Below are 25343 nucleotides of genomic sequence, written 5' to 3'. Positions count from 1 at the left end.
CACTCTGTTGTTGTTGTCGTTGTCGTATCCTTAAATATTGTAACTAAATTTTTACCCACTGCAAACTTGGTATACTTATGTCATACTGATGACAATACTATATTCTATAAAGAAAAAAATAAACATGCATTTGTATATGTTATGTTTTGGCTTAGCTCTAATTGTCCACGCTCAACTCACGTTGGCTGTAAATCACCACGGCCCCTTCCGTTATGGCAAGCTTTGCGGCCACTTCCTGCAGTCGTGGAGTTCTACCGTTACGAGTAGGGTACATTGCATTAAAGCGTGTTTAAAAAAAGTATTTTTAAATATTTTTTTCGTTGCATTTTCTTGGCATCTACCTCAACTGCTACGCAGGAGGCCGTGGGTTCGATCCCGACCCTGACGCCTGCTGTATACAATTTGTATTTTGAGTTTTGCACGTCTCTCTCTGTGGTGACGTGGGTTTTTCTCTGCCCCCCCTCCGGTTTTCCCCTCCACATTTAGAATCAACATCACGCGTTTAAAGTATTTGGTTGCTATAAATGTCAACATAATAAGTCAATTCGCTGAGCTATCATTTGTGGCTATAGGTCGCTTCTGCAAAAGCGCTATATAGCTCAGTAGGCCTTACCTGGTAAAATAAAAATAGTTTTTAGTTTTTACAGTTCATAGTTCATGTCGATATCACATTAAAAAACAAATTTAACTTCTTTCGCACCGTACATAGCCAACCGTGCTCATCGAAGGCGCCGAGGAAGGACAGCAAACTAAACACAAAAGCAGTTCTAAAGAAATGCGTTTTAAATCTAGATTTAAAAGTGCTCAGCTCCAGTGGCGTCCTCATATCGGAATTAATAGCGTTCCAGACGGCCATATCGGAATTAAGAGAGTTATAATCGGAGGTGCGGAGGGAAATGACAATAGCCTAAGCACAGAACGCAGTTTCAAATAAATTAGTTTTCAACCTAGATATAAAAAGTGCATATCAGGAAGAAGAGCGTTCCAGACGGCCATATCGGAATTAAGAGAGTTATAATTGGAGGTGCGGAGGGAAAGGACAACAACCTAAGCACAGAACGCAGTTCCAAAGAAATTAGTTTAAAACCTAGATATAAAAAGTGCATATCAGGAAGAAGAGCGTTCCAGACGGCCATATCGGAATTAAGAGAGTTATAATCGGAGGTGCGGAGGGAAAGGACAACAACCTAAGCACAGAACGCAGTTTCAAATAAATTAGTTTTCAACCTAGATATGAGAAGTGCATATCAGGAAGAAGAGCGTTCCAGACGGCAATATCGGAATTAAGAGAGTTATAATCGGAGGTGCGGAGGAAAAGGACAACTACCTAAGCACAGAAAGCAGTTCCAAATAAATTTGTTTTCAACCTAGATATAAAAAGTGCATATCAGGAAGAAGAGCGTTCCAGACGGCCGCGGAAGCGCATCTGAAAGCGCGCGGTGCGGTGGCCGTCTCTGTTCGATGGCTGACCAAAAGCTGCTGCTACGAGGATGACCGGAGTTTGCGTGATGATGGTTTATGCTCCTTGACGAGATCAGCAAGAATACCCAGAGGCTCTAATGTTACAGTCACAACATGCAATGGATGTGTTGATAATGAAAAAGTGGGATTTGCCAGCTTAAACGGATGTCTCAGTTGCTCACGTTAATCTCTACAAAGGCAAACCTGCAGCCCGATGTGATTTGTTCAGCTTTTACAACAACAACTTAAACGATTTCCCACTGTGCCAGACAGCCATCTGAGAACATATTCTCCCGCTGCTTGCTGCCAGAGAATATTTACTGCCGCCCAGATAGCGAAGTGTTCATTGTTCCTCGTTTGCCCTCTTTTTTTCTTCTTGTTTTCCGTACGGGCTTGACCGCCCTGTCTCTCTAATCCGTGTAAAGTCCGACTCGGTGTAGCCAAACAAGAAAGTGGGAGGTGTGGGGGAGGCGTGGGGGGATACGACCAAGAGAGAAAACAGCCACGGGTCTGCATCTGAATGCGCTTGCTCCAGTGCTCAGACGAGAGCTGGCATTGAGTCCAAGCGAAGCGTGGTCAAGCTGCGGCAACTCGAGGGCACCGAAGCGCGCTGCCTCTCGTCCTCCTCCTCCTCGTCCTCCAGCGGCAGCAGCAGCGGCAGCTGTTTGCTCAGTGTGTTTTCTCTGCACGTGACAAATTTGCCTTGATCGCTCACGTAGAGGGAGGTGGGGGGGTCGGTGGTTAATGGTGGTTGGTGGGTGGTGGTGGTGGTGGTGGCTGTGTAGGGGGGCGAATGAGACAGACGGGACAAACGTAACTTTTCGGATTACGCCATCCGACCCAGCCAGCCCAACTACCCACCCACCCACCGTTATGTGGACGCATTGGCGGTGCCACCGGCGCGGCATAAAACAGCATAAAAGTGGCCTCTGTAGCGCCCAATCTCTGGGAAATGTGTCCTACTCCTCCACGCTGGTCAGATATATTGGGCCACGTGGAAGTACCCACATTTGACCCCACCAGACGTGACACGCCGACCAACTTAACTGTGGTTAGTTTGACGCGTAGGCTTAACTGTGCTTGTGTCCACTTACCCTGCGGGTAGTGTACAGGTGGTGTGCATAGAAGTGGTCATCGTGTACGATATATGCACATGAATAGATGCGTAACAATTTGTCACATTACTGATTTAATTTTGATAATAACTAGCAGCTTACAAGTCCTATGGACGTGACCGTCCGTCCCTGCCTCTGGACGTGAAAGCCAGCCAGCCAGCCAGCAAAACTTTTCTTTTGTACTCTATAGCATGATCATTTTAACTTGTAAATGGGCACGGTAGTTTTTGTTATTTTCTTTGAACCTATCTACGTGATTTTACGGAAGACCCAAAGCAAATGAAAAATGCGCACAGCATTCGCTCGCTCTCGAGAGAAAGCGAAAAACGACTCGGAGACACGGGGAGAATCACGGACAAGTGGGAGAGACGGCAGCCACGTGGTGAACCGGCGCCAAGAATTGCCCAAGCTATGCGGTCCTCTATCTATTATATTAAACGGAGTGGTAGCTCCTGCAATCTCTCATTTACTTGATACAGCTGTCTTGGCTGTGACGGTTCCACCTGAAGACGGAAGCTTGTGTTGCCTCCGAAACGTCGTGATTTTTATTTTGATTTTATTTTACTTTTATTAATTTTAATGTTTTACCTACGTGACTTTACCGAAAAAACCTAAGAATAGTATTAAGGTGTTTACCAGCTAATCATGTGGGAGTTTACCAGAGGGCCTGGAGGAAACCCACGCGGTTTGAATTCGCGGTTTGCTTTGATGATCAACCATGAAAGTGGAGCAAGCTTGACGTTACACGCACGGCTCAGTGCTTGTATTGTGCGCTTCATCATCACCAATAGCTATGGTCTATCCATAATGGAGGTTTTTGGGTAAGATCGCGTGAATCTAAATGTGTCGTTAAACCCGCCACAGTTAATTAGTAAGGTTTGTCACGTCAACAAAACATTCCAATTCGTTACTAGTACAGCACACCGGTGTGTTGGAGAGTAAACCCACAACATGTACAATTGTAGTGCGACTTTTCGCCAGTAATTACAACTAGCATTATCAGGCGGACTGCATCGTACACAACGACCACATATTCACACCACCTGTACACAATCGCATTTCTCCAAAACTCTGGCTGTGTGCTGAACTAGTAACGAATTGGCATGTTTCGTTTACGTGACAAACCTTACGAATTATCTGTGGCGGGTTTAACGACACATTTATATTTTGATTTAAAGCTTTCGTGACTGCAGGGATTCATATTCTTGGTTCTTTCGGTAAAGTCACGTAGAAGGGAAATAATAAAATAATATTAATATAAAATAATAAAAATTCTCACGACGTTTCGACTGCAACACAAGCAATCATCATCAGGTGTGAACTCCACAGCAAGAAAATTTGTGGATTTCACACCTGATGATGATTGCTTGTGTTGCAGTCGAAACGTCGTGATAATTTCTATTGTTTAATATTTATTATTTTATTATTTCCCTTCTACGTGACTTTACCGAAAGAACCAAGAATATGACACATTTATATTAACGCGATCTAACTCAAAAATCTCTATTATGGATAATATTGGTCGCGAAAGCCTACACGTAAAGCTATGCTCTATCCGCTGCTGAGTGAAGGCCTGCCTAAGGCGTCACATCTCTCAGCGGTGCAATGTAACGATCCAAGCGACTGCTGCCCGCGAGCTCGTTTTAGTCACTCCATCTCCATGGGCAGTCCTCCTCTCTCGGTTCTTTTCCTTGGCCGCCAATTACCCAGCAAACGGGAAACGTTGCTCCTACGTTGAGCCAGCGGTTCCAACTCCATGTTAACGTTGTGTCAACGTTGAGTGCTTACCAGGTGTAGTTGTTCGTCTTTGAAGTGATATGACCTAGCTAAATTCTTTTTTGTATGGACATTTTATTTGTGTGTGTGTATTTTATTGTGTTGTTGTTGTAATTTTGGTCACCCCTGGTCGCTCTTGGGAATGAGACTCGTGTCCTTCTAACCTGGTTCAACAAAATCAACGACACTGGCAATGATTCATCCGAGCCAAGTCTGCTCCCGATTCACTTTTCACAGCTTAATAATGTATATTGACTGGTTATTTGACACGCGTTGCATTCCTATCGTACGCCATCCCGCCATGGATTTCGGTGTAAAAGTACAAGTGTGCCCCCTACAGCTTGCAAATAAACTTATCTCTTCAACAGTGGGTAAAGGGAAGGAATTGCCAAGTCAAGACATTAACAAAATAAATAAGCAGACAGTATGCTTCATTAACAAATCTATCTCGTCACGTAACAAATACAAATATGTTTTAAGCATCACATCAACCACACGGCCTTACGGAGAGTCCATAATTCTAGCAACATTGATCGGTTCAACACAAACAAACTCTGGACTATTTTCGACCGACAGTGTCTCATCAGCAGGGTCAGGCTTGCTTGAACTAAAGATAACAATGGAATTGATCTGCTAACTTGCTAAGCATCTCCATGATCAAACGGGCATTGGATTGCGCCCACCTCCATTAGTGACTCAGAGCCAGGAGTACACGTGACACATTCCTACGTCGCAATAGGACATCCACTGTGAGTTACACTCGTGAAAAGGTAAAGGAGCAGGCGTGCAACGGCTCTGGGCTCGTGCCAATGTGGCTGGCAGAAGGTCCCCGCACGAGTGGGAGGTTTCGAGACGCTCTCTCACTCTCTCGAGGTTGTATTTCTTTCCCCCCATCTCTCTTATTCCACGGTGAGCCAAATGCCTTTGAACAGTTGGGGGATCAAGTACCCAGACTTGACTCCACCCCAAACGACCTGTCGATCTACTTACTGGCTAATATATATAAACATCCCGCTTGGGTGAACAGAGGCACGGTTAAATTTTGATTTAAAGCTTTCGTGACTGCAGGGATTCATATTCTTGGTTCTTTCGGTAAAGTCACGTAGAAGGGAAATAATAAAAAAAGAATTGTATTTATTTATTTTATAATAAGAGGCACGGTTGGCTACGTACGGTGCGAAAGAAGTTCATCACACATGTAGAATAATTATTTATACAATCCGATGAGCTACAAATCTCTTTTCACAGATGTCGAGTCGGGGCGGTTCAGAACGTTAAAACAACAGACGATATAATAATAATAGGGTTTTCCTCCTTTTTTCTGGCAACAAAACTGAAACCTTTTTACAATAACCACATTACTTCCAGTCAAATGCAAACAAAAAAACACACAATGATAATAATGATGATGAAACAGACGATACACAAACACGATAGGAGCGCAAAGTATGGGAAAGGCAAACAAATCACTTAAAATAAAACTCAACAACTAGTTTTATCTCACCAGGTAAAGCCTGCTGAGCTATTGACTACATTTTCAGAGGTGACCTGCCCACAAATGACAGCTCAACAAAGTGGCTTATCACGTGGAAATTTTATGCAAAACTATTTTTTTTTTAAAACGCCCATACTTTCAACTGCCGTGCCTGGAAATCGAACCAAACCGGTGACCTGTACATTGCAAGTCGAGTGTGTCAACCATTATTATCATCCCCCGAGACTCGTATCCACTCCCCAAATAGCGACGTCTCATCGTCGCTGCTGTTGATGTTAAGTGAAACACTTCCGCAGATTTCCCACTGGCCCCCGCATTCGTGATTCATGACCGCCGTAACCTAATTGTCCAAACAATGCCAAATGCAGCGCCTACTTCTGCAGGGACAGCTCGATGGGTTTTAAATGCTCGCCTGTAATCCAGCTTTAAACAAACAAGAGATTTGACTGCTGCTGCTGCCCGCCGCCGCTGCGGCGAGGCGGAGGCTGTTAGGATCAAGCAGCCCAAGCCGCTTTGATGCATTTTTCTCCCACAACTTTAGGGCTGGGGCCAGACACTGAAGTGGCCCCTGGATTCTCTCTGTGACCTCATGTACGTCTCGGGGAGGGGGAGGGGGGCTCGAGTGCTTTGGTGGGAAGACCGCAGCCACTTGTCGAAACGAGCAAACTAAGGGGAAAGAAATCCACGCTATTAAAATCTGATATTCCCACCCTACCCCCCACTGGTAGCATCTCAACGTGCTGTATGCCACGATCGGACGTACGGATGTATGAATTTACATATTGCAGGTTCTTGTTCTTGTTACTCTGCTCGTTAACCCAGGAAAGGCACGCTGAGTCATGTAAGAATATTTTTTTTGTGAGGGTTCTGCCTAGTTTTTGCAGAAGGGGCGATTGTGCTCTGTGTGATCCCAATTCAGAATATATATTTTTTCATCTTCTTGGTTCTTTCGGTAAAGTCACGTAGAAGGGAAGTAATAAAATAATAAAAATAAAACATAATAAAATAATTCTCATAATTCTCATAGTGAGAATTATTTTATTATGTTTTATTTTTATTATTTTATTACTTCCCTTCTACGTGACTTTAACGAAAGAACCAAGAAGATGAATCCCTGCAGTCACGAAAGCTTTAAATCGAAATTTATATTTTTTCACGCAATGTGCATCGGGATATTTCAGCTAACAATATAATCAGTCACTTTCGTGTTTTTTTTGTAGTCTTCTTCTGTCGTGTGGAAATATCCCCGTGAAACAATGCTCGAACGAGGTTTGATATCCAGTCAAGAACATCATCTGAGAGAGTGAAACGTCGTCATCCTGCCGACGAGTGACTCTAAGGGGCGACTGTTCACGGTTCGATCCGTCGCGTGAAGTCCACCTGCGCAGCTGCAGCGCCGATCATCTCGGAGTCATCGCCGCCACTTGTGCATCGCACGTGACCACATTGCCCGTGGGATGCCCTGGTGCGGGTTGTGATCACCCACTGCTGCAGGGAGTGTAAAGCCAGGAGATTCGGCCCTAAGATCTTCATGCCATCTCAGTTATGAACCGCAGCACTTTACGCGCATCCGGGTGGGGGGGGTGGCTGAAATGTGATCTCTCTCGCCTGGTACGCAGGAGGTCGTGGGTTCGATCCTGACCCTGACGATCCCTGTCTGTATATGCCGAGTTCGCAGGTTCTCTCTCCCCGTGGTGGTCCCGTGGATTTTTCTCCAGGTCCTCTGATTTTGCCCTCCACATTAAGAGACACACGTTGAGTTTATTTCACAATTTTCACTTTTCGCATCATATATACTCCACTTCGATGAGCTATCATTTCTGGCCAGGTTGAGATAATAGCTCAGAGGGCTTTATCTGGAAAATGCAAGTTTAGTTTATTTATGCGATGATTTTTAAGGATACCGTTTCCTCATAAACAAACACCCCAAATAACATTGAAAGTGCATCAATGATCAATAGGGCAAATGGGTGGTGTTCCCTCTCCTTGAGCAGCCCAGCGGTGGAAATTCCCCATTCCCGAGGCCTGCTCGACAATTTGGATTTCCAGAAAGTGGTACTCGTTTTAGTGACCCCAGAAGGATGATAGGCTGAGTCGTCCCCCTACCGGAATTTGGACCCAATAGCCTTCTGACCGAAACAGGCACACACTCACCAACATGCCACCTGGCTAAAGTTCGCTTGACTGCAGTTCAAGCAATACTTTTATACTTTTAATTAAAATACTAATATTTATGGTACTTCTTGAGGAACTACAAAATAGACAAAACATAGATTTCACATGAGAATAGGTTTTACCCTTTTTTCTGGCAACAAAACAGGTGTGAAGATGTTAAAACACCAAGGAATCATGTCTGCATTAACCACAATACTTGTGGTCAGAGTGCAAACAAAAAACGTACTCTGATAATATATGCATTGTCTTTGAAACTGATTGGTCCACACCAGAGACACTTTCACCGACCTAACATTTTACACATTTATTGCAAAAAATAGACAAACACTTGTACAGAATATGTTAACGACTCAAAAGTACCAGACTTGGAATGTTTGTAGATAAAAATACTGTTCATGGATAAAAAGTTGACATATGCACATTAGCGGTAAGAATGATTAACCCTCATTTTAATTTCAGTTTTGTGATTCAGATTAAGCATTTTTGTTGCTACCGCAGTAGATATTGCTGCACCGAGCAAGAGTGATGTGAACTCATACATACAACATGAAAGACATTAATTCTTACACATGCCACTTAAAGCATGTAGTTAGCCAGAATCTAAAACTACTGGAGGTAACATTCCACCTTAATGCACGCACACATTAAGTGAATCCAGCTTATCCTTCATATAGTTTAAACATACTTACACAGTATATAATCTTACATAAACAGGCGGTTGATATAACGGTCTAAATAGATGGGCAAACATGTATGTTGAACGTATTTCACACCATACATAGCCAACCCTGCCATCATGCGCAACATCATGGCAGATTACAGGAAAAGGTGTGAAAAGTAGATTTATCAACCTGAACTACATACAATAATAACAAATCAACGGAGCAGTAATTTAATATTTCGATGTTTTTGGATACCTATTGAGCAGCCAACAGCATTGCGTCTGTGTAGATAATCGATAAACATCGGATTGTCACCAAGGAGCTCTAGAAACGAGCTGGAAACTCGGGGTGGCCAAACCCGCAGCTCATGAGCTGCGGGTTCCTCCTGGACACACTTCCAAGTGTGGCTTGCACAAAGACCTTATTTGTAAATTGTCGATATAACTTCATACGAAACGACAAACAGCTGCAGACGCGTGAACAGCCTGGGCCACTCACCCACTGGCAGCACATTCAGACGTGAATACTGCCCGGGCACTCATGCCGACCTAGAAAATTCAAAGCTTCACCAGCCAACCAGCGCGAACAAACTGGACACGTGACGGCCACTCAAACCACAAAAATGTATAGCTCCAATGAAGTGGCTTATTACGTGGAAATGTATTGCAGCCAAATACTCTAAACGCATGTTTACGAATGTAGAGGAGAAAAACCGGAGGACCCGGAGAAAAATCCATACAAGGCAAGGTAGTTAACATTTCGCCACTCATGGTTCTGGCTCTTGGTCATATGAAGATATTGGTGTGTGGCCTCTGTTGGGGTCAGGCTACATGGCCACTGCTGCTAAATAACATATTGAAATTATGCGATTGTTAATTGTGTACAGCGTGAGACAGAGGCATGGCACAAAGGTCTCCAGTACAACACATCCAACTTGCCAAATAGATCAATGAGTGTCCATCCTGACAGATCCCTGTGTGTAGAAATATCCTGAAATTGTCTTCTGCAAACATATTTTTCTCAGAAAGAATTATGTCTTTTAACATGACTGCCAAGAAAAACCCCGAAGGTACCCTGGGCCTCCCTTTGGTCAACTCAGCCTTAAATGATTACCTGGCATGTTGCATATTAGCAATGGAGAGACAAAAGCAGCCTTGGGCGTGCAAAACTGCAGGACAGCACTCCCGCGTGTGTAAGCTTTACTCTTACAGCCTGTGATGTTAAAACACCGCTATATATTTTTTGCTCAGCGTAATAATAAAAACAGCGAACAATAATTAAGCTCCGACGGATACAAATAAAGAATGTAAATGATCGGCAGTCGAAGAACATTGCACAACGGTGAGCGTACGGAGTGCGACACTAAGGGACGTGGTTGGAAGAATCCACGTCCATAGTCTGAGCTGATGTATCGGTGCTCTTCTTTAGCAGCATTGCCCTAAGCACATTGATTTTGGCATCCAGATCGGAGAGAGTATATTTCTGTTGGGTGGGTAAAAAAAGGGCAAAAACATACAAAAACAATCTTACACATAGCTTACACACAGCAAACATTCTCAACTGGCATGACATGCGTGGCAGAACTCTCCGTAAAAACGTAAATTAGGACTCATAAGAGACTTTGGGATAATAGATATATTATTGATAAGAGATAGTAAATATATTTAATGTTATTTGAAATTCAAAAATAGCATTCACTTAAACCAATGTAACTTAGATTTTTAAATCCATGCCGCTGTTCTAATAAAGAACGAGCTCTCAGACTATCAAAATGAAGTATTTCCAAAGGTTTATTTAAAAATGCGTTCATGTAAATGTTTTGGACACATTTCAAACTAACGCACGGATCATGTTTAAAATGTTAATTTGTATGCATTACAGTCGAATCTCTACGGTTTACATTGATCGCATTGTATGCATGCCATTAAACATTTCCTCTTTCACTTTCCTGGTTATAAATGTGTCTCAAAGAAACATTGAATGACCGATGGCGATGGGGCACTATAGCACAAGCAACATTTCACCACTTCTGCAATGATCATTGCCTTGTTGTAAAAACAAAATGCATAACAAAAGCATCTATAAATGTACAAAATGATTTATTTTGGCAGACACTTCTTGAGTAAGAAAAAAGTGCTTGTTACAGCAATGGGCCAGTTGAAAGTAAAGCAACATCAAATTTAATAAGTAATTTAAATCCCATGGACTTCCTTTGTACTCAATATTATCGTAAAGGTTCTTCCTCACATTTGCTATATAAACGCCACACTAAATTTAAATAATATCTTTCATTTAAATCTTTTTTATTCATCACTTCTAGCATCACTTTCAGTACTTACTTGCGATAAATCGTGAACTTTCTTCCGTTTTTTCAATGAATTCTGAGATAAAACAATCGCTCAATTAAGTTAAATACAATAATTTGTGATATAATATTGACACGTAGTACGCAATCAACATTTTCAACAACAAATATGAATGTATCCAATGAATTCTTTAAAATAAATGTATGAGAAATAAAAGCTAGGTTTAGATTATAAAAATATGGACAATATCACAGATAGTCAAACATCTCTTGAGAGCAAAATATTAGAAAAATGCATTCACTTAATACTAAACATAAACGTGTTCCGTAATGCATCAACCAGGTAATTAAAGTTACCGATTTTACAACACAATTCGGCATGTAAATGACACCGCATCTAAAGACGCCATGCAGAAAGAGTGGACGTATTTCTGTTGTGGCAAACGGGAGTCACATTCGGTGATAGGCCGAGGAAATAAAAGAGGTCTTGAGCTTGCAGTTTATGAGAGAACACAATAACTGGTACTCACTATTGATTCAAAGTACTCGGGGGAAGAGCCCTCCAGCTGGAGCATACGATTCTCCAGCTCCTGCAGACGTGCGTACACGCTACCTGGCACCGGACCACCTGGATAAACACACAGGAAGAACCATCGGCAACATACAGACTGCTGCACCAACACCACACCACAAATCGACATTAAGTGATACCTCTTCACCAGAATTTATTTAGTCGGTATTGTTGTTGTTGTTCTCGTCACAGGGTGAGTCAGCAAACCAGTACAATTTAAAACAAGTCTTTGTATATTATTCTGTTGTGATTCTAAAAAAACGTTGTCTACTCGGTTATTAAACAGTTGGGTTAAAGAGTAAACAATGTCCTTCCTCCAAATCTTATCAGGTCATCCAATTAGTGAACTAAATTATTTCACGAACACACACAGCCAATTACCATTTTACACAAGAGCAACCCTCTGTGTACTTGACTCCATAAGTAGCAGTATCAGCATTACAATCAATGTTAACTGTCAAATGTGAAAAAATTACCCACAGATTACTTACATGGGGAAAAACTACACGACAACACTGTCCCCTTACTGGCAGGCGAATCTCGTCTGTGAACCTCGGCATCTTCCCGACAGCCTCACGCGTTGCGAACGGCACTAAACACCCAATGCACGCACCATGCCGGAGACGTAGGTGCTCCTCGAGATTCTGAAGGCGCTCCTCCACGGCCGAGTTCCCACAATCATCGGAGGCGCTGCCGCCCCTCACTCGGCCGGACTGCGCCACCTCCTGCTGCGTCTGGGGGCCGTACGTGTTCACGACGCGCGACACTGGAGCGGAGGAAAAAACACAAACACACGTTTGGGTTGTCGCTTGAGCACGACCTGCAGCAGCCGTGGTTATGTTGACATTTTACGTGGTGTTATGCATGTCACAAGTGGGAAAGAAGTTTCTCTGTTATCGCCTTAAAGGTTATGGATTTTGCCTGCGGTTTGTATGACAATGTTTATTGCAATGTCGGCCACCTTAATTGGAGTTAAGGAGAGGAAGACAGAACAACTTCTTGGTTCTTTCGGTAAAGTCACAATTGTGAGAATTGTATTTTATTATGTTTTATTTTTATTATTTTATTATTTCCCCTTCTACGTGACTTTACCGAAAGAACCAACAAGATGAATCTCTGTAGTCACGAAAGCTTTAAATCGAAATTTAAGACAAAACAAGTGTGGCAGGATGATTACCGTTGAGATAGAGTGAAGACTTCAAGTTCTGTGCAGCAGTGAAATAGATTGTGGTATCGCAAGACTGTGTGGAATGTGATGGCTTGGAGAGGCTTTCATCCAGCAGTGAATAGACCGTGGCTGCTGCTGCTGACAGAATAAGTGTGCCTTGAATGTAACTTTCCGTAAAGGTACCTTTAATGTGGCTTATGCTTCCAGGTCGTGGTGTGAATACAGCATCTGTCCTGGCACAGCTGTTTTCTAAACGGGAACAAAATGTTGATTCGTTACATCACCAGAATGAGCAGGCTCGTCCATGTCGGTGGAAATGCAGTGGAAATCCAATGCCAGGAAAGACAGCAGAGGACGGGTTAGTGGACCACGCTGAGATGGACCACAAGTGAAACACAAACATGCAGGACAAAGAGGTTTCCGTGGAAGTTAACAAAGAAAGTAATAAGTAACACATGCCCAAACAAAATACATTTCATTCTGCCAGCCGAAAGGTCATCTTGAGCAATATTTACCCCATGGGCTAATGGACCTGTCATCTTTATAAAATTGCAATTATGAAACATACAACTGTTAATGTATTATTACTTGTCGTCCTCCTAATCAGCACATAACAAATTGAGTCGAGCAAGTAGGGTTTCTCATGTGTTCATCGTGAGAATGATATCCTTGTACACATGGTAGCAGGTTTCCTAAACTAAAAAAAGAAATTCTAGATTTGAAGCTTTCGTGACTGCAAGGAATCATATTCTTAGGTTTTTTCTGGTAAAGTCACGTAGGTAAAACATCAAAATTAATGAAAATAAAATAAAATAAAAACAAAAATCACGACGTTTCGGAACGTCGTGATTTTTGTTTTTATTTTATTTTCATTCATTTTGATGTTTTACCTACGTGACTTTACCGAAAAAAACCTAAGAATATAAAAAAAAGAAACTATGTGAGACTTGGCATGGATTATTTTACATTTATGTGTGACAATACATTCTAGATTTGAAGCTTTCGTGACTGCAAGGATTCATACTCTTAGGTTTTTTCGGTACAGTCACGTAGGTAAAAAATAATAATAAAATAAATGTATCATACAGTAAATTTGGCTGTGACGGTCCCACCTGAAGATGGAGACTTGTGTTGCCTCCGAAACGTCGTGATTTAATTGAGTTATTTTCATAATCAACGTTTTTGGGTTTAGATCGCGTTATTTATAAATGTGTCGTAACCCTCCACCACCCGACACGGCCAATCAGTAAAAAATGTGTCACGTTGACAAAAGACAAATAGTTCACTGCTTTAGCCCACCGGTGTGTTGAAGCCACAACATTTACAATTTGAGTACGACGTTTCGCTGGTAATTGCATCCAGCATCATCGGGCAATTCGCCAGAATGGTGAGGCGCTGCTGTTTCTCCCGTTCTTATATAGAGCAGCAGCAGGGTGACGTCATCATTAACTCATTAACTCATCAGGTGCAAAGATTCAAGGGGGGAGTGATTGTAATTATATACTAGATTAGTAATCAGGCTATTGTTACGATGCGAGTTGTAGATTAGTAATCATTTGGAATGTGTTTTATTGTGATTATGCTACATTAGTAATCAGTTAATGTTTGTTTCCCTTATAAGGAATTGTAATGTATCTTATTTAATAATACGCTTCCAAACCGCACTAAGCCTGTAGCTGTCTGAGCGATTAAAGTTATTTCTGTTTCTCTCAATTTCAATCGATTCTCTAATTAGTCTTTGCCAGTAGTAACTAGTTTTACACAACACTTCCACGTTGTCAAAATCAATTGAGTGTCCCTGTTGGCATGCATGTTCTGCCACTGCCGACAGTTGTGTTTGTGATAGTTTAATATTTCTCTGGTGTTCTTTTAGTCTTACACTAACGTTGCGCCCTGTCTGTCCAATATAGCATCTGCCACATACACAATTAATCCGATATACACCTTCTGTTGATAATTTAGGCAATTCGTCTTTAGTGCACGTTACTAGTTGTTGAATTTTGTGTACTGTACCAAATCTTACTGTAATGTTTTGCTTTTGCAAAACACGGGCTAATTTGTCAGTTACTCCTGAGATAAATGGTATTTTTATTGTTTTAATAATCTGATCGCTTTCAGCAGTGTTGCTTTGCGATCGTGATTTGGCTTTAAGTGCTCTGTTAATTTGAGCATTATTGTAGCCATTCTGTCTTAGTGCTTCTTTAACATGTTTAATCTCTCTCACTAGACTTTCACCATCTGACACTGTTTTAGCCCGATGTATGAGCGTCTTGATAAGAGAGGATTTCTGAGCTGGGTGATGATGTGAATCTGCATTCAGATAGGCATCAGTGTGCGTTTGCTTTCTGTAAACGCTGTGTGTTATTTTACCATTTATGCCATGCCCAAGTAAAATATCCAGGAACGGGAGTGTGTTATTCACCTCCATTTCCATGGTGAACTGAATGGCCGGGTTTTGTGCATTGAGATGATTTAGAAAATCGTTAAGTGTATCTTTACCATGTGGCCAGACCACCAAAGTGTCATCCACATATCTAAACCAAAAGGATGGTTTTAATGTGCTCGAGGCAAGTGCTCTGGTTTCAAAGTTTTCCATGTACAAATTTGCTATAACAGGAGATAAAGGAGAGCCCATTGCTGCTCCCTCCCTTTGTTTAAAGAATTCGCCTCTCCATAAGAAGTAAGTGTTATTTAAACAATGGTCTGCGAGTTTCGGAATATCTTTTGGTAAACCTGTGTTCTTTACCAGTGTATCAAGTAATTCAAGCGACTCGCTCACTGGAACCTTAGTGAATAGCGAAACCACATCAAAATTCACCAAAATATCATTAGGGTTAAGTTTAATATCTTTGATCATATTCACAAGATGTTCTGAATTTCTTATGAATGATGATGTCCTACCGATGTAAGGCTGTATTTGTTTAGTTACATATTTTGCTAATTTATATGTGGCAGAGCCAATTGTACTGACTATAGGTCGTAAAGGGATGCCGACTTTAGGGATCTTTGGTAGCCCATACAGGCTAGGTGGTTTTGAAGCCCTTGGCTTAATTAGGAATTGCTCATTTTTTGGGATTAATGAATTTGCAATGATTGCAGTAGTCTTACGTTCCAAAGTATTAGTTGGATCTCGTTTAATTTTAATGTAGGTACTTTCCTCTAATAAATCTTTAATTTTATTATCATAATCGGCTCGTGACATCACTACTGTAGTGCGGCCCTTGTCAGCTGCTAGGATTTGAATATCTTTGTTTAGACGAAGCTCTCTTAAGGCTTTTGCCTCGTTCGAGCTGATATTTACTTTAGGTACTTTACTATTCTCAATAATTTTGGCAACCTCGTGTCTAGTCATCTCTGCCTCATTATGTGGAAGGAGTCTTACTGCTGATTCTACCTCAGCAATGATCTCATCCACTGGATGAGATCATTACAGTAAGATTTGGTACAGTACACAAAATTCAACAACTAGTAACGTGCACTAAAGACGAATTGCCTAAATTATCAACAGAAGGTGTATATCGGATTAATTGTGTATGTGGCAGATGCTATATTGGACAGACAGGGCGCAACGTTAGTGTAAGACTAAAAGAACACCGGAGAAATATTAAACTATCACAAACACAACTGTCGGCAGTGGCAGAACATGCATGCCAACAGGGACACTCAATTGATTTTGACAACGTGGAAGTGTTGTGTAAAACTAGTTACTACTGGCAAAGACTAATTAGAGAATCGATTGAAATTGAGAGAAACAGAAATAACTTTAATCGCTCAGACAGCTACAGGCTTAGTGCGGCCTGGAAGCGTATTATTAAATAAGATACATTACAATTCCTTATAAGGGAAACAAACATTAACTGATTACTAATGTAGCATAATCACAATAAAACACATTCCAAATGATTACTAATCTACAACTCGCATCGTAACAATAGCCTGATTACTAATCTAGTATATAATTACAATCACTCCCCCCTTGAATCTTTGCACCTGATGAGTTAATGATGACGTCACCCTGCTGCTGCTCTATATAAGAACGGGAGAAACAGCAGTGCCTCACCATTCTGGCGAATTGCCCGATGATGCTGGATGCAATTACCAGCGAAACGTCGTACTCAAATTGTAAATGTTGTGGCTTCAACACACCGGTGGACTAAAGCAGTGAACTATTTGTCTTTTGTCAACGTGACACATTTTTTACTGATTGGCCATGTCGGGTGGTGGAGGGTTACGACACATTTATAAATAACGCGATCTAAACCCAAAAACGTTGATTATGAATAACATTGGTCGCGAAAGCCTACGTGTTAAACTGAGTTATTTTCATTTATTATTATTTTATTGTTATTATTTTTTACCTACGTGACTTTACCGAAAAAACCTAAGAGTGTGACAATACAGCTAAAGGAGATGGAACTGACCTTGGTTTGAGCTGATGACGTTACAGAACTCCCTGATGTTGTTTTCATTCACCTCCAGCTGTTTCCTTTCCATAAAGGCCATTATCCTTCTATCAATCTACAAGGAGCACACCAACAAAACGCACGAGCAGGAATGCGCACAGATAGCGCTCATAAAACACACACGGGTGCGATTCACATGTAAAAGCCGACGGCCATTTAAAACCAGCAGAGCAATGGAAAAATGCTTAAATGACCCTCCGCCAACATCTGTATAAGCTGATAAGTGAAGTAAAAAAATACACACCACGTAGCCGTTTAAGACTCATTATGAGCTTCAAAAACCACCCCGGATTAGTAAATTGTCCTTCATGTAAAGAGTTCGGGATAGGTAAATTGTGGGCGAACGTACCTCTGCTTTTCTAGCTTGGATCTGCACAAGTTTAGGCTCAAGGTCATCTGTCTTGGGCCGAGCGGTAGGTGGCGAGGCTTCTGGAGGTTTTCCCACACGGGGTTTTGGTTCTGGGCTGTCAACATCAATGGGCTCTGGGTTTGCCTCTCCCAGCTTCTGCTGAAGCTCCTGAGTGTGACAAGGGGCAGCAGGCAGAGGCACTCACTCGGGTTGCTGCGTTCAAGCACTGATCAATCCGTTAACGAGACGGTAACAATTTCCAACTAGTCACACCTCGGTATACGACCGCTCTTGGAATACGTCGAATTTGGTATACGCCGTGTTTTGACGATAAAAAAATGTCTTGGGATACGACGTCTGGCTTGGGATACGACGCGCTTGCTAGAACTTGTATGGGTCGGGATGAGTCACCGCGTAGACCCCGCGTAGACCCCCGTTCACGACTGAAACAAAGCGCCGCTCCTCAGCCTGCCTGTACAGTAGATCTCGTTCAGTGCACAACCATTGCTAGAACTCACTGTGAATTTGCACGTGTTCTTTGTCATTTTAACGTGAATTTTTTTCGAATTCATTCAACTCCTCTCAGCAAGGTAAAGTGATGTTACGCTTTTTTTTATTTCTATTTATTTTAATTTATTTATGCATTTATTTTAATTTATGTATGCATTTTAGTAATAAGTAGTGTCTAAATTATTTTATACAACCCCATTAATGTATAATATGCCATATAAAATATCATTTCTTATACTCTGGAACAAATTATTTCCTTTCCCTTTATTTCTTATGGGAAAAATTAGTTTGGTATCTACGTCATTTTCGGTAAAAGTCCTACCTTCTGGAACGAATTAACGACTTATACCCAGGTACCACAATGTACTGGTAAACAACGATGAGGTAGCCTTATGCAGCTGTGTTGCATAGCGCTGTTTTCGGGTTGTTCAGCGTTATGTCCCAACGTTTCACTCCACAAACTGGGAGCTTCCATGCATTTACACTTCAACCTTAACAGCATAAAGAACGATACTGCTTTGATAATGCAAAAGCTACACATAGATGATGCAGAAGCCGCTTGCTTCAACAACACCTTTGTTGACATACACATTGGCGAGTTGCTAACCACACTCCCCCCTTGACCACACACGCGCGTTATGCTCGGTTGGAGCTGTGTTTGGTGTCTGGCTTTGTACAAGTGTTTACAAACGGTGCATGTTATGTATTCTGCATAGCGTTCTCTGTACAAACATTCAGGGCTGCCATGTGCACTTGCAGAGCTTGGGACAGCGTGTCCAGACCACAGCCCTCGCCAAGCTTCTCATAGTTGATGCAGAGCTTCACCGCATCCTCACTTAATCCAAGCTGCGGAGAAAACAGGCAGGTTAGCTGCAACCAGTCACAGCCACTGTCGTAGGCAAAGCGCACCTTCAACTGGTCGCTTGCTGGTGTGTACATGTACACAGGTCTTGTGTCAATCTGTTGCTGGATAATGGCGTCCAAACTGAGCTATGTTGCCTATGTAGCTCTTTTAAACGACCTGGCCACAAATGATAGCTCGACGAAGTGGCTTATCACGTGGAAATTTACAGCAGCAAAATACTCTGAATGCGCATTGATTCTAGATGTGGAGAGAAAAACCGAAGGACGTTGAGAAAAATCCATGCAAACACGGGGAGAACATGCAAACTCCAAATATACAGGCGTCAGGGTAGGGGTGGAATCCACGACCTCCTGTATACCAGGCGAGGTAGTTCACATCTTGCCACCGTGGGGCGCCTCTATTTGACAATACTTCACCACGCCGGCCTGTGCAGGTTGGTTAACGCAGAGAGCATAGAAGTTTGAGCACCCTGGACTGCCCTCTGTTAATACAACTTGCCACTAGGTAACACATGGAAGATAGTAAGAGGTCAGTCACACGGCAGTGAAGTATGTCATATGCTGTACCATATTACAGCATTATCCATTACCTATCTACTGCTGTGTATAGCAATCTAAGGCCTACTTTTCCCAAAGGGAATAGCCACCTAAATTGTGGGTGTACTTTCATTTTACCCCACCACAAACGATTATTAAATTTCAATATACCATTTCTGGGTGATCAAAAAACGATCTATGTTTTCAATATAAACAATGCATATAGAATTAAAAGGTTGACTTCCAACACCACTCACATAAAACACAAATTATGAAAATGGTCAACCCACTCATTAATTTTAAACAAACACATTTCAGACATCACATAAATATATACAAAATATATATTTAGAAAACTCTAAATATAAATCTTAAAAATAATGCACATCTAAGCCAGAATGTGGGCACTAAATCCACTTTTCTGAACCTCAAAACAGGCGATTAAGTTAAAATCTCGCAGATACTCTCCGATACCCCAGTGACATTAAACCCACTGACTCTAAAGCCCCAATGAAATAAAACCAACACCTAGTTCACGCACCCAATGCAATTACAGTAATCCCAACCTGCCAATTGTGACCCAATCACTGTAACAAAACAAACCCAGCCTGACTTCACACACTCAAGTTAAACACACCCCGATGCTGACACCCAAACATAACAATTAATCCATCGCGGCAGAAGGCTGCAGTCCATCAGGACCAAAACCTCACGTCATAAAAACAGTTTCTTCCCATCCGCTGTGGGCCTCTTCAGCAAGGCCAAGGGCTTAAAATGACGTTTACACTTACTTTAACATTTTATCTACAAAATTACACCTTGCCATATTTACATGTTACCCTATTTGTATTTTATATTACGGCTAGTTTACATTTGATATTGTATACTTATTCAAAATTTTACATACTTTAGCCCCTGAGTATTAGTTAGACTTTGTAATTTTAGTATAGTTAGACTGTATACCACTTATTTAAGTTTTAAGATTCCTATATGTTGCATGTATGCACCTTCCTGCCATAATAAATTCCTTGTTTGTGCAAACTTTCATGGCGAATAAAACCCTTTCTGATCTGATTCTGAACACCCTGGGGCTCTGTGTGCGACATGGGACCTGCTGCTGCTGCTGTAAACGCGTTTCGCTTCACGGGTTCGAATCCAGCGGCCGCCCCGATTAATACTGCGGGTTCGATCTTAAATTTGGAGCTTTCGTGACTGCTCTCTCTATGTATCTTGGCGATATCTGTCTGCTTATATGTCTGTCTATAGTTTTCTGGTTAGATTTTTGTTGCTATTTCATTTATACCTGATGATGATTGCTTGTGTTGCAATAGAAACGTCGTATGCTATAATTTATTATTTTATCTTTATACGTGACTTTACCGAAAGAACCAAAGAGTAATACTGCGGGGTTTATTAACCGCAATATACTGCTTCACGGTTGACCTTCCACATCCACTTCATTCAAATGCGTCATCGGTCTAAATTTGAATTGAGAGAGCGAAAAACACCCGCAGATTCACTCAATTTGGATTATACACAGCTGATATCCACCCCCCCCCCCCACACGCCCACCCACTGCGAAAACATCAAAACACGTATTTACACTGGAGGAATCTGATGATCTATGAAGCTCTTTTTCACAGATATCCAAAGGTAATCGCTAGAATCCGTGACACATTCGTGGGTTGCACACAATCGCGTGGAGTTTGGGGTCGTCACCTGTTGCATTAACCGAGCCACGATCTCCAGCAGCTTCGAAAGAGGCTGGATCGCGCGGGACATCTTCCTCCACGTGGTTTCGACGACCCGAGCACAACGATCAACAAACGACAACCTGCTGATACACCGGGAGGGGGCTGGGGGGGTTGACGCGGGATGGGATGGTCCGAGATTGGAGTGGTACAACAACAGGGGGAGATGTCGGACAGGGAGACGGGGAGGAGATGATGAAGACGAGATAGAGATGGTGGGAGATGATGATGAGAGAGATGGTGGGAGATGATGAAGACGATAGAGATGGTGGGATATGGTGGGAGATGATGAAGACCAGATAGAGATGGTGGGAGACGGGGAGGAGATGAAGACGAGAGAGAGATGGTGGGAGATGATGATGAGAGAGATGGTGGGAGATGATGAAGACGATAGAGATGGTGGGATATGGTGGGAGATGATGAAGACGAGAGAGAGATGGTGGGAGACGGGGAGGAGATGATGAAGACGAGACAGATGGTGGGATATGGTGAGAGATGATGAAGACGAGAGAGAGATGATGGGAGATGATGGGAAGACCCGGGGGGTGGGGGGGGGCTAGTGGCGTGGAAGAGAATGTGAGAGATTGACGAGACGAGAAATGGGGATGAGAGGGCCCGTTTGAGCGATGGCCCCCAGATGAATGCAACTCGGCTGGGAGTCAAAATCGATCGAGCGAATCACCGATCGTGGACTAAGAGTGAGACGGAGGAGGAGGAGGGAACGAGAGGAGACGACGGCTTCTTGACAGCAGCAGCAGCGGCGGCGGCAGTGAGCGGCGTGGTGGTGACGCCATCAGAGGGCGACGCGTAACGCCGCCACCGCTGTCCCACCCATCGCGGCGTGACCGCAGTGCCAGATCAGAGGTTTTTTTTACCTCGCACCAGAGGTCGCAACCGGGTACCCGATACCCGAACCCGACCCTATACCCGGCTACCCGTAGACGAGAGAGAGAGATGGTGGGAGACGGGGAGGAGATGATGAAGACGAGAGAGATGGTGTGAGATGATGGGAGATGATGAAGACGAGAGAGAGAGATGGTGGGAGACGGGTACCCGGCCGGGTACCCGGGTACCTGTTTGCGACCCTGGTGCGGCCGGGTACGGGTAGCCGCACGTGACTCATCCCAACCAATGAGTGAGAAGGGCCCGTGAGTCACTGGTGAGTAACCTTTTGTCACTCATTTCCCCCGAAGTCTTTTCTCCACTCGCGCCCTACAACATGGCTTCATCTTTCTCCTCCTCTTCGCCGATCGACCCCACTGTCGATCCAATTGACTGGACGTCGTTGGAGTCGGTCAAGAACAGTCTCCAGAAGGCCATCAGGAAGGAGAAGGCGGAGGGTATCGACCCCAGTCTGTGCAGGTTCCGCTTTGAGACAACCTCGGGCAAGTTTTCGTCGGATGTTTGGAAGAAGTTCGCTTTCATTCGGCTGACGGACGCGGCGAATGCTGACAGCAAACATTGGCATCAGCATTCGTCGCCGTTGCCGGGCAATGGGATCGTTTTCGAACGCAACAGTTTCGCCGCCTGTCTCGACTGTCTGGCGGTCTACGCGTACCAGACAAGCAATGGAACAACAACACTCAAGAAGCACACGTGCGGATCGGAAACGTCATCGAGTGCATTCGGTCAAGCGGGTTTTCTCCGTCCCTTCGTGCACAAGACACCTGCCCGCCTAGCAGACAAGGCCAAAGTCAAGAGGTCACTCGCGTTCTTCTGCGCCACGGACACTCAACCGTTCAGCGTTGTCGAGGACGCCGGCTTCCGCGGACTCGTTGCCGACCTGATCGACATTGGCGTCAGCCTGATGCGCCCTCCCGATTTGGATGACCTGCTGCCTGCTGCGAACACAGTCAAGACTCACGTGGAGCAAGGAGCTGAGCGCGTTCGTGCTGCGATTCGCCAGATCGTTCAGGCCCACGTGGATGACGGCCTGCACGTGGCGGCCACGACCGACCTGTGGACGGACACGTTGAAGAAGCGATGCTTCATGTCCGTCACCGTCCACTACGTCGACGACTCGTTCCTGCTGCACGCCCGGACGCTGCAGTGCAAAGCGTTCTATGCGGAACGGCACACGGCGGTGGCGATCAAGACGGCGCTAATTGAATGTCTCGAATCCTACCAGATCCTGGACCCGGCGAAATGCTTCGTCGTTTCAGACGATGGTTCCTCTAACATGTCCGCCGAGAACGGCGTGCGCTCGTCGTGTTACGGCTGGGGGCCGTGCCTTGACCACAAGCTGGCCTCCGTGCTGACCACCGTTCTGTCGAAGACCACGGAGACCGTCAACGGGGTTCAATCTCTGCCGTTCTACCCGAACTACGACTGCGCCAAGGACCTATTCGACCTCATCGACGACTGCAAGGCGTTGGTCGCCTTCTTCAAGCAGGCAAAGCTGCAGTGTAAGCTGACCAAGAGCTTGAAGCAGGAGAACGCCACCAGTTGGAATTCACTGCTGACCTGTCTGAACAGCGTCCTGGAGTCGTACGACGAGGTAGCGACGACGCTGTTCGAGCGGAAACAGCTTCAGAAGATCGGCCGCATCAACAAGCAAAACCTGGCGGACCTGGTGGAGTTCATCGAACCGTTCCGCATTGCAGCGCTCAGGCTCGAGGTGTTCAAGTCGCCCACGATCCACACAGTCGTCTACGAGAGGCACGTCTTGTTGCAGCATCTTGCCGTCCGGCAGAGCGACTCGGACGACATTGCGGCCATCAAGATGCTGCTGCTGGATCAGACGCAGGACGCCAAGTGGACTTTGGAGCCCATGGTCATTGTCGGCGCCCTCCTGGACCCCGGCTTGCAGAAGCGCCTGGACAAGTTCGGCGTCACCCCTGCCCAAGAACAAGCGGCGATCAAACAGCTGAGAGCCATGATGATTGTTATTGGGAAATCACAAGCTGACCGCGCGGACTACGAGGACGAGCTTCCGGCGAAGCGCCCTAGGTCCTCACGCGCCGTCGACCTGTCCCAAGCGTCGAGCTGTAGTCGTTACTCATCTTCGTCGGAGTCTGACGAAGATGAGGACCGGGGCGCTCAAGCCCACGACGCTGCGTTGAGTCTGGAGGATGAGGTCGATCGGGAGCTGGCCGCCTACCGCCAAATCAAGCTGGCCAAGGCGGAGAAGAAGTTGCTCGACACGAACGACGGCATTTTGACATGGTGGCGAATGCGCGGTACGTCTCTGCACGCGACGATTGCTGCTCAGCTGCCGATCATGGCTCGCGTGGCACGGTCGTTGCTCTGCATTCCTGCTTCCAGCTCCATAGGCGAGTGCAACTTGTCCGCGGTCAGCAACACCTTCTCCAAGCGACGCACAATGCTTTCGCCGTCGGCATTGGACAATTTCATGGTCATTCAGTCCAACCCGGACCTGTACTAGAGCCTATTCGTCCCAAAACAGTCGAAAATAAAAGGACTCTTGACCATTATTGACTGCCAGACACTGCTTAAGCTCGATCGTGTGCCGGGTAGTCGGTCGGGTACAGGATTTCATGAAGGTAACCGGGTAAGGGTACCCGCTGCAGGCAATGGCTGGGGCGGGTACGGGTGCGGGTAAGGAATAAAAACCCGTTTGCGACCTCTGCCTCGCACGGGAGGGCTCCTCTGCTTACAACACTCCGACTTACACACAACTCGACTTACGAACAAAGCTTTTGGTTCTTTCGGTAAAGTCACGTAGGTATGAAATAAATCACGACGTTTCGACTGCAACACGAGCAATCGTCATCAGGAGAGAAAACCACAGTAAGAAAAAGAAATTCAGCAAAAAAATTTCAGCAAAACTTTTCTCTTGCTGTGGGTTTTCCCAACCTGATGATGATTGCTTGTGTTGAAGTCTAAACGTCGTGAGAATTGTATTGTTTTATTTTCATTATTTTATTATTTCCCTTTTACGTGACTACCGAAAGAACCAAGAATACAAGCAATCATCAGGTGGGAAAACCACAGCAAGAAAAAACATGTTTTTGCTGAAACAGATGTGTATGTTTATGATTTAACTCCATGTAAAACAGGACACTGTGAATTTTGTTACAATACAGTACCGTATTAAATTTTATTGGAAAATACAGCTGTCATCTATTCTTCTAAATGGTTGTTCTTGATTGTTGGTTGTTACCACATTTATGGGGAATTT

At 44.0% G+C, this 25343-nt stretch overlaps 2 protein-coding genes across 4 annotated transcripts; one reads left to right on the top strand and one right to left on the bottom strand.

Moving 5' to 3' along the window:
* Positions 1-8311: 8311 nt before the first annotated feature.
* MBIP (MAP3K12 binding inhibitory protein 1) lies at positions 8312-24184 on the bottom strand. Of its 3 annotated transcripts, none has more exons than XM_078605962.1 (10): positions 22276-24184; positions 21171-21307; positions 18783-18896; positions 17541-17708; positions 17150-17246; positions 12912-12977; positions 12174-12326; positions 11520-11617; positions 11024-11065; positions 8312-10166 (listed from the first exon to the last, which is right to left on the bottom strand). In XM_078605962.1, exons 2-10 carry the CDS (start codon positions 21231-21233, stop codon positions 10047-10049), a joined length of 921 nt encoding a protein of 306 aa, XP_078462088.1. In that variant the 5' UTR covers positions 21234-21307; positions 22276-24184; the 3' UTR covers positions 8312-10046. The 3 variants fall into 3 exon arrangements, with proteins under 3 accessions (XP_078462088.1, XP_078462087.1, XP_078462086.1); XM_078605961.1 differs by having other exon boundaries at positions 21885-22751; XM_078605960.1 differs by lacking the exon at positions 22276-24184 and having other exon boundaries at positions 21171-21520.
* Positions 22202-25275, top strand: LOC144727260 (E3 SUMO-protein ligase ZBED1-like). The gene has a single exon (XM_078605958.1). It carries the CDS (start codon positions 22422-22424, stop codon positions 24585-24587), a length of 2166 nt encoding a protein of 721 aa, XP_078462084.1. The 5' UTR covers positions 22202-22421; the 3' UTR covers positions 24588-25275.
* The last annotated feature ends 68 nt before the right edge of the window (positions 25276-25343 follow it).

This window comes from Lampetra planeri, chromosome 25, assembly GCF_965212315.1.
Source record: "Lampetra planeri chromosome 25, kcLamPlan1.2.h2, whole genome shotgun sequence".
NCBI lineage: Eukaryota > Metazoa > Chordata > Hyperoartia > Petromyzontiformes > Petromyzontidae > Lampetra > Lampetra planeri.
The sequence above is the reverse complement of the archived record's forward strand: the minus strand, read 5'-3'. Positions and strand labels throughout refer to the sequence as shown.